The sequence below is a fragment of the Pongo abelii genome, chromosome 2, assembly GCF_028885655.2.
Source record: "Pongo abelii isolate AG06213 chromosome 2, NHGRI_mPonAbe1-v2.0_pri, whole genome shotgun sequence".
NCBI classification, from domain to species: domain Eukaryota; kingdom Metazoa; phylum Chordata; class Mammalia; order Primates; family Hominidae; genus Pongo; species Pongo abelii.
Genome location: NC_085928.1, coordinates 204,532,100 through 204,541,429, shown reverse-complemented (window position 1 = coordinate 204,541,429; position 9,330 = coordinate 204,532,100). Strand labels below are relative to the sequence as shown.

General features: G+C 51.8%; 2 protein-coding genes across 14 annotated transcripts in view; one reads left to right on the top strand and one right to left on the bottom strand.

Annotated features, from left to right (window-relative positions):
• The window catches only part of LOC112132638 (uncharacterized), a 98,736-nt gene extending 90,128 nt beyond the window's left edge, over window positions 1-8,608 (bottom strand). Inside the window, exons 1-2 of the mRNA XM_054551177.2 lie at window positions 7,881-8,608; window positions 6,324-6,451 (exon numbers count right to left, since the gene is read on the bottom strand). Coding sequence (XP_054407152.2) covers window positions 6,324-6,451; window positions 7,881-8,608 — 856 coding nt within the window. The remainder of the gene's footprint in view (window positions 1-6,323; window positions 6,452-7,880) is intronic.
• The window catches only part of ATP13A3 (ATPase 13A3), a 92,376-nt gene continuing 83,860 nt past the window's right edge, over window positions 815-9,330 (top strand). For 6 of the 13 annotated variants that reach the window (XR_008523357.2, XR_008523358.2, XM_024244539.3 and 3 more), the window contains exons 1-2: window positions 8,326-8,464; window positions 9,218-9,259. The gene's annotated coding sequence lies outside the window, so the exon portion shown is untranslated. Of the gene's footprint in view, window positions 1,020-3,106; window positions 3,129-5,096; window positions 5,117-8,325; window positions 8,465-8,504; window positions 8,636-9,217; window positions 9,260-9,330 lie in introns of those variants that run through there. The other 7 variants (XM_024244540.3, XM_054550982.2, XM_063722589.1 and 4 more) reach the window with 6 other exon arrangements.

Sequence of the window (9,330 nt, the reverse complement as noted above, 5' to 3'; positions counted from 1 at the left end):
TGACTTAACAGTCCTGCTCTCTGTTCCCATTCCTGTACACACACACACACACACACACACACACACACACACACACACACAGGCCTGCGTAGGTCAAGCTAAATAGGAACTGAATGGCTTAGGAGGCACTAAAAGAAAGAGAGATAGAGCTTCTTGGGCAAACATCATAATCATAATCAATGTACTTTCTTTTCTTTTTTTGAGACGGAGTCTCCCTCTGTCACCCAGGCTGCAGTGCAGTGGCATGATTTCAGCTGACTACAGCCTCCACCTCCCAGGTTCAAGCAGTTCTCCTGCCTCGCCTTCCCAAGTAGCTGGGATTACAGGCGCCTGCCATCACGCCTGGCTAATTTTTGTATGTTTAGTAGAGACGGGGTTTTGCCATGTTGGCCAGGCTGGTCTCAAACTCCCAACCTCAGGTGATCCACCCACCTCGGCCTCCCAAAGTGCTGAAATTACAGGCATGAGCCACTGCACCTGGCCTCAAAGTACTTTTAATGGACAGTTTTTCTAGGAAAGGCAATGAGTGCTGTGTTTGTTTTGTTTGCTTGTTTTGCCATTTTTTAACGGCAAAAGGTCTTCATAATCTAAACATGTGACCTCTAACCTTTTGTGGAGGCAGCAGAGGGAATACAAACAAGGGCTGAACTCAGTCAGAGATTCTTAGATAAGACACTCCCTTGTGTGAAGTTGTGAATCTCATTTTTCTTCTCTATAAAAGGAGAATCAAAACAATTCCATTGCTAGTCTGACATCGTGGTTGTGAAAATCAATGTTAACTTGTTCTCCACTTACTCAGCATACTTGCTGACTACCGCTGTGTGCTGTGAGGGGCTGAGGTTCCAGATGTGGCTGAGCAAGGTCCTGGCTCATGACGAGGTGGAAGTCTGGGTGCTTAAACAGATAATCCAGAGTTTTGATGCGAGATGGTGAATCACTCTGGCTTCATTTGGTTATAGTGGTCAAGAGTTTGGCTCTGGAGCAAAGTGTCTGGGTTTGAATCCTGGCTGTGCTTTTGGGTGAGTTATTGAACACATCTTTTTCCATTCTGTAAAATGGGATTTTTAAGCTTTCCTCAATTTCATCTGTAAACAGAAATAATAATAGTACCTCCTTCCTAGAATTGTTATAAAGATTAAATGAGATCATATATGTAAAGTTTCTTCAGTTTCTTCATCTATGAAAATGAACAGAATAGTAACTACTATTTTTAGTGTTGGCATTGTTGTGACGATTAAATGAGATAACACATGAAAGTATTCAGAACCTTAGGAAAAAAAACATGAATAAGGTAGACTCATGGAAAACAAAACCACTAAATAGGTGCTTATTCAAGGTTGTAAATGCAGTGAGACAAATATGCACTAAAGAGGGATTCTTTTTGTTTTATTTTTTGAGATGGAGTCTTGCCAGGCTGGAGTGCAGTGGCGCGATCTCGGCTCACTGCAAACCTCCACCTCCGGGTTCAAGCGATTCTCCCACCTCAGCCTCCTGAGTAGCTGGGATTATAGGTGCCTGTCACCACACCTGGCTAATTTTTGTATTTTTGGTAGAGACGGGGTTTCATTATGTTGGCCAGGCTGGTCTTGAACTCCTGACCTCAAGTGATCCACCTGCCTCGGCCTCCCAAAGTGTTGGGATTACAGGGGTGAGCCGTGCGCTCAGCTAAAGAGGGATTCTTAGCCTGGGAGTCAGGGAAGGTGTTTAGAGATGATATCTGAGATTGTAAATTCATTCATTCAGTCATCCATCAGGTGCAAACATTTGAGTGTCTATCGCATGCCAGGCTTCATCTAGTGCTGGGTCTACAGTGATAAACCAAACTGACTTATTATTTACCAGTAGCAGCACAAAGAGATGGTTTGGTTGGGGATGGGGTTTTTTTTTTTTTTTTTTTTTTTTTAAGAGCTGAGATCTCACTATGTTGCCCAGGCTGGAGTGCAGTGGCACAATCATAGCTCACTGTAAACTCAAACTCCTGGGCTTAGGCAATCCTAGAAATCCTCCCACCTCAGCCTCCCAAGTAGCTGGGACTACCGGCACCTGCCACTGTGCCCAGGTGAGAACGATATTTTGTGTGCCCGTTTCCCATAATCCCAAAAGTCCTTCTCACATTTACAAAAATAAACAACCGTTATTTTTTCAATCTTACTTAAGTGTCATACAACCACAGCCTTGAGATAAATACAGTAACACAATAAAAATATTATAAATAAAAATGTTTGCATAGCATTTACATCGTATTATAAGTAATCTAGAGATGATTTAAAGTATAGATGATCGGTTGTGGTGGCTCATGCCTGTAATCCCAGCACTTTCAGAGGCTGAAGCAGGTAGATCACCTGAGGTCAAGAGTTCAAGACCAGCCTGGCCAACATGGTGAAACCCTGTCTCTACTAAAAATACAAAAAATTAGCCGGGCTTGGTGGTGGATGCGTGTAATCCCAGCTACTCGGGAGGCTGAGGCAGGAGAATTGCTTGAACCCAGGAGGCGGAGGTTGCCCTGAGCCAAGATTGTGCCATTGTACTCCTGGGCGACCCAACGAGACTCTGTCTCAAAAAAAAGAGAAAAAAAGTACACGGGAGGATGTACATAGGTTACATGCAAATACTATACCCTTTTATCCAAGAAAATTGAGTATTTTTGGATTTTGGTATCCACAGAGGTTCTGAAACCAATTCCCTGTAGATGTCGAGGGACAACTGTATATGCATTTAAGCCCAAAGTTGAACTTATAAGTTAGTCAGGCAAGAAAAAAAGGGAAGAGAAAGAATAGATTGTACAAACACCCCGAGGCAGGAAAGAGGTTGGTGCGTTTGAGGAATTGAAAGAAGGCCTAGTGTAGCGGGAGTAACTTGGGGAAAGGGTCTGCGGTGAGAAGACAGAAGGAGCAGAGGAGTGCCAGTGAAGGGGGAAGTGGTAGGCAGGTCACATCCTGCACTGGACTTTGTGGACCCAAGAAGTTCATCTAGTATTCTAAGTGAGACGGGAAGCAAGCGAAAGCTTTTATCAGCAGCTCTGCTTGAAGTCACATAAACTAACACTCTGGCTGCTGTGCAATAATGCACTGGAGGTGGGCAAGGGCAAAAGCAGAGGAACCTGCTGGGAGCGAATGCACTAGTGCCAGGTGAGAGATGAGGGGGCATGCCAGGTGAGAGATGAGGGGGCATGCCAGGTGAGAGATGAGGGGGCATGCCAGGTGAGAGATGGGGGGGCATGCCAGGTGAGAGATGGGGGGGCATGCCAGGTGAGAGATGAGGGGGCATGCCAGATGAGAGATGAGGGGGCATGCCAGGTGAGAGATGAGGGGGCATGCCAGGTGAGAGATGGGGGGGCATGCCAGGTGAGAGATGAGGGGGCATGCCAGGTGAGAGATGAGGGGGCATGCCAGATGAGAGATGAGGGGACATGCCAGGTGAGAGATGAGGGGGCATGCCAGGTGAGAGATGGGGGGACATGCCAGGTGAGAGATGAGGGGGCATGCCAGGTGAGAGATGGGGGGCATGCCAGGTGAGAGATGGGGGGCATGCCAGGTGAGAGATGGGGGGCATGCCAGGTGAGAGATGGGGGGACATGCATTATTCTAGAGGCAGTGAAGATTGTGCAATGGGGAAGGATTTGAAATGGACTTGGTGTTGGATTGGATGGGGTGGTAAAGGAGAGGGAGGTGTAAAGAATGACTCCCAGGTTTTGGGCTTCAGCAGTTGTTTGGGTGACAGCATCTTTGCTAAGGTCAGGAGGCCCAGGAGAGAGGAGCTGGTTTGGGGAAGAAAGGCAAGAGTTAAGTTTGGGATAAGTGAACTTATCTGGCACCAGTGAAACACCGTGTGAAAATGATAGGGAGGAATGGCCAAGGGACTCTGAGGAGTGGCCTGGGCTGCAGGCATATGGTTGACATTTTTTTTTTTTTTTTTTTGAGACAGAGTCTTGCTCTGTCATCCAGGCTGGAGTGCAATGGGGCCATCTAAGCTCACTGCAGCCTCCACCTCCTGGGTTCAAGTGATTCTCCTGCCTCAGCCTCCCAAGTAGCTGGGATTACAGGCACGCGCCACCACATCTGGCTAATTTTTGTATGTTTAGTGGAGATGGGGTTTCACCATGTTGGCCAGGCTGATCTCAAACTCCTGACCTCAGGTGATCCGCCCGCCTCGGCCTCCCAAAAAGTGCTGGGATTAAAGGTGTGCGCCACCACGCCCAGCCTCAGTTGACAGTTATTAACGTACATGCAGATGACAGCTATAGCCATGGTAGATGAGGCCACCAAGGGAGAGCATGTGGATCAGTCCTCTTATCTTTTTTTGGGGACCCAGACACCTCTGAGAAGCTGCTAAAAGCTCCACTTCTTCCTTTAAAAGTATTTGCGTCCAAGTTTAAGGAGCTTATAGATCCTTCTGAAGCCCGTCCACAACTCTTGTAAGGTCAAGAGATGTCAAATTAAAAACAAACAAAAAAAACAACAAACTTTGTATAGACACAGGAATGGATCCCGGGTTGAGCCCTGGGGAACAGCAACATTTAGAGAAGGACAGAGGAAGCACCTGCGGAGGCTGAGACAGAGTAGACAAAGAGAAACAGGGAGGAGGAATTCCAAAATAGAGTATGTTATCAAAACTAACAGCAAAGTGTCTCAGGGATAGGAGATGCATGCTGCTGAGAGAACTAGAAAGATAAGGCCTGCAAAGTGTCCTCCGGAGTTGGCAACAGTAATATTTTGGGAAGGCCTAGTCCCTGGAGTTGGCCTAACAGCGGTCATTTTTGTGGAGAGCTAGCTCTGTTAGGAGGAGGCTTTGCTCCTCTGGAGTGGGAAAAGAGACCCTGGGGCCGATGTAGGATGATGCACAGATTTGCCGGTGGGAAGATGAGGATTTTTCCTCTTGATGGTGTATGTTTTCTTAGTGAAATAGGAGGTAAGGGGACAGTGAGAGGGAAGGGCACACAAACATGGGGGTTTTGAGGATGGAGGAGATGCAAAATAGCCTTTGTGAGAAGTGACGTCAGACCTTACTAGCATGACTGTTACCTCCATGCAGCTGCAATCAGGGTTGGCACTTACAGTGAGTAGGATCAGAGGGAAGCAGTGGGCTTGGACCTAGAATCATCATGACTTGAGAACCAGTAAGCCTTCCAGAACTTCTCCAAACTGTTCCACTCCCTTTCTCTCGCCTATCTTGGGTTTCTCCTCTTTTTCTTGCACCTTCTTTTCCCTCAACCTATAAACATGCTCAAGCCTTTCCTGGTGACTCAGCACTTCCTCTAAAGCCAGTGTCCAAATTCTTTTTTCACCATTCTCAAAACATCTGTAACAGAAAAGTTTTTGGAATATCCGAATGCTCTTCTCTTTTTCCTATAGCTTTCCCTTGCCTGGCTGCATGTTGCCTTACTTTGGTTGCACCTCGAATTCTGGGGCTCTTTGTGATTTTTTAAAAGCCCGAATGCGTTGACAGGTTCATGCCGGGTAGCTTGGAGGTATACACTGCAGCCAGAAGCCTAGGGGAACTCTTAGGATTTTAAATGGAGTGCATTGTAGTTCACTCTGAAGGCTGAATTTGTCTAACAGTTCAGGCTGGAAAGGATGGATGCCAGTGGGAACCACCGTAGGAATTTTTTTTTTTAGATGGAGTTTTGCTCTTCTTAGCCACGCTGGAGTGCAATGGCACGATCTCAGTCCACTGCAACCTCCATCTCCCAGGTTCAAGCGATTCTCCTGCCTCCCAAGTAGCTGGGATTACAGGCATGTGCCACCATGCCCAGCTAATTTTCTATTTTTAGTAGAGATGAGGTTTCACCATGTTGGTCAGGCTGGTCTTGAACTCCTGACCTCGTGTGATCCACCAGCCTCGGCCTCCCAAAGTGCTGGGATTACAGGCACGAAGCATTGTGCCCAGCCCACCATAGGAATTTGAGGCTTATTAAGGAGGTGAAATAGATAGGACTTGGTGATTGGGTAAGGCAGAGGGCTGAATTAAGAATGACTCACTCATTCCCAACTTTCTAATTCTGATGACTGTGGAGATGGTGGTGCCAACAGCTGAGGGAGGGGCAGCTATGAAAGAGAATGAGTTCAGTTTTGGAAATGTCCAGTTTGCGGTGTCTCTGTGATATCTAGCTAGAGCTGCCTGGCAGGCAGCTGGATATTTGGTTCTAAATTTTGTGGAAGGGGTCTGGGTTGGAAATTGCTAATTTGGGAGCTGCATCCATGAGGATGCAGGCAATCCCAGAAGAATGAGTGAAGTGAATAAAGTTGTTGGCTTAGAGTGGAATCCTGAATTTAAGGTGCAGATTCACAAGTAGATGCTACCAAGGAGGCAGAGACTTTACTTACCTTCATATGATAATTGAGAGGGTTCACTCTTCTGAAACCAAGGTAGTAGAGAGATTCCAGGAGGTGAGAGCCATCCCAAGGTGTCAAATGTAGCAGAAAGAACCAGAGAGATAAGGCCTGAGGAATGCCTGCAAGGTTTGGCAAAATGAAAGTCATGAGTTACTCTTGCCTCAGCAAGGTGAAGGGTTAGAGTTGGGGAGGAGACGCCAGAATGCCAAGTGTTGAGAAATGAGGAAGCAGAGACAGCCGGGGAAGACCACTGTTTGAGGTCCACAGGAAACACTTGGAAGCTAGTTGGAGGGGGCACTTCAGGAGGAGGCTGGCTTGATAATTTTGTTTTTAGGACTTAGAGAGGCCAGCCTGTTTAAAGGCTGAGAGGAAGCAGCCAGGCAAAGAAGCCTGGGAGGTGGGGGAGGAGGATTTTAGGGCCAGACCCCACCCAGACTGCTTTCTTGTGGTTTGCCCAACACTGCCACACCCCTTATCTCATTTAATCATTTCAACACCACGAGGTTTGAAACAAACGGTGAGGTATGAAACAAAACGGTGAGGCCAGGGATTGGGAAGAGAAAGCTGTGGCTCCATCTCGGTCCAGCGTGCTGTCCACGCCAAGAGGCGGGCAGAAATGCCAGCCTCACACAATCTAGGGGACCAGGGGTGGCTGTGGCGCGCTCCTGCCCGCGGGAGGTGTTATCAGTGTCGCAGACTCGGGGCGGTGTGCTGCCCCAGGGGAGATGTCATCACGTGCGTGGACCAGGGGTAGCGGCCCCGGTAACTGTCCAGGGACTAAGGGCTCCCTGCTCCCCAGGTGTGGTGGACGGGGTCCGCGTGCATGCTGTCCTCTTCTCTAAGACGCTAAGGCGGCTGAGTTCTGTAAGTAGCGGCAAGAAGAACAGTCACGGAGCGGGCCGGGCACAAAGGCCGCAGGCCAGGTTGCCCCAGGCGGAAAGATGGCCGCAGCCCGAGGCTGCAGGTGGCCGGGCGCGCTCCCTGCGCGCGTCGCGAAGAGGACGCCGCGAAACTCAAACCCGCGATTTGGAAATCCGGCTGCGGCCCTACCCCGAGATAAGTTTTCTGCGGAGGGAAGTATTTAATTTGCATCCAGGACGGTCGGAAGAGGCGCCTTCCCGTCGGAGGCGAGCCGCGGGCGCGTGGGAGCTTTCTCGTGTGCGCTCCTCCCCGTCCTCCGCCTGCCGCCGGGGCGCAGCGTCCGTGGTCGTATGAGAATGTCAGTTTTTTGTTTGTTTGTTTTGGCGGGGGCGAGGGTGGCTAACGGAATGAAAGAGCCTTGCTTTGGGAGCTGGGCTCTGGTCTCCTCTCCCACCATTCTAGCACAAGCCTCCTCCATGACTATGACTCTGGGCAACGTCTGTCTAGTCACTGAGCCTCAGTTTCCCTGCTCATAAAATGGGAGTTTGGACTATGATGTTGTCATAGCCCAAAGGGGATGAAGTGGGATTTGCCGTCCCATTTCATCCCACCAGAAGAGCCGCCCTCCATTAGCCACCCCGGCCTGACACCCAGCGTTTTTGGATGGCCTCGCCTCCCCTTACCTGCCTCTTTCTTTCTTTGGCCCGTTCGAGGGTGGCAAAGGCGATGAGTGGGCGGGGCCTATAAATCGCCCCGCCCCTTTCCGCCTCCTGACGTCGCCCGCGCCCCTCCGCCCTCCGCGCGGGGATGAAGCCACCACGTGACCTCACATCCGGCGCGGGAGTCCTGAGCCCGCGCGCGCTCCCCCGCCTGCCTGCCGGCTCTCCCCGCAGCGTGATCGGGCGCCGCCGCGGAGGGGAGGGGGGTTCTCTACGTCGCTGGCGGCGGGGGGCCGTTTCGGAGTGCAGACCGCCCCCCTCCCCTGCCCACCTCCCGCCGCCCTCCCTTGTTCTCGCCCTGCCGGCTGCACGCCGCCGCCGCCGCCGCGGGCGCGGAGGAGGAGGAGAGCGCGGACGTCCCAGGGCCGGCCCGGCCCTGCCGCGGCGCCTCCTTCCCTCACCCTGAGCCGCAGCGCGCGGCGCCGGCCGAGGGCGATGGGGCTGGGCTGAGGCGAGGCGGCGGCGGCAACAGCGGCGGCCGGGTTCCCCGCGGCCCCTGGGGCTGGTCCGGCCGCGAGGGAGGCCGCGGAGGAGGCGGCGCGGCGGCGGCCGGTGAGCGGGGCGAGGGGCGAGGGGCGAGGGGCGAGGGGCGGGTGGGCGGCGGCGACGGGGGAGGTCGAGGAGGCGAATGGTGGTGTCCGGCCGGCGGGTACCGGGCGAGGTCGCGGCCAGCCTTCTCGGGCCGGAGTTGGGCATCGCGGGGACGGGGAGTGTCGGGGACAGGTGAGGCCAGGGCAGGAGCCCACGCGGTGGGTGCGAAGGCCTGGGGGGGGACACGCTGCCTGCCGGGGGCGAGCGTGGAGCGCCGGGCGCGGGGTGGTTGGTAGTCAGACCTTTCGGAAAGTCCTGTGGGAGGTGGAGGTCCTGTGGGCAGAGGCGGTAGGGGTGCTGGCAGGGCCCTCGATGGGTCTGTGCGGGACCCTAGCTCGTCCTCAGCCGTGGAGTATGGAGCTGCTTGCCATCTCCGCATTTTACAGATAAAAGGAGTGAGTCCCGTGGAGGAAAAGTGACTTCTGACTTGCCTGAGGCCTCCCACTCGGACTCTGTAGCAGTGAGGACTAGAAAAACCCAGGGCCCTTTCCCCTAGCGGTGCTCTCGTGGCCACTCTCGCTATGGCCTTTCTGTCTCTCCATTCCCTTCACAGAGTCAGGTCTGGTGGAAGTATGACCTCTGGCTTTTTTGGGGAGGTGAGGGGTAGGGATGAAGGGGGAGGGAATCGGGTTGGGATTGGCAGGAACTCAGCTGGGGGCTTCCCGGTGTGGAAAAAGCTTTGTGACAGGTGTTTATTGTTTCCTCTTCCCATAGATCTGACAGACATCCCTGAATCTTGGTGTTTGGACATAGGAGGTATGAATCACTCACATAATTAACCGCTTTTAATCATCAGTGTCTTAGAGCTACATTTAGTGGTTATATTA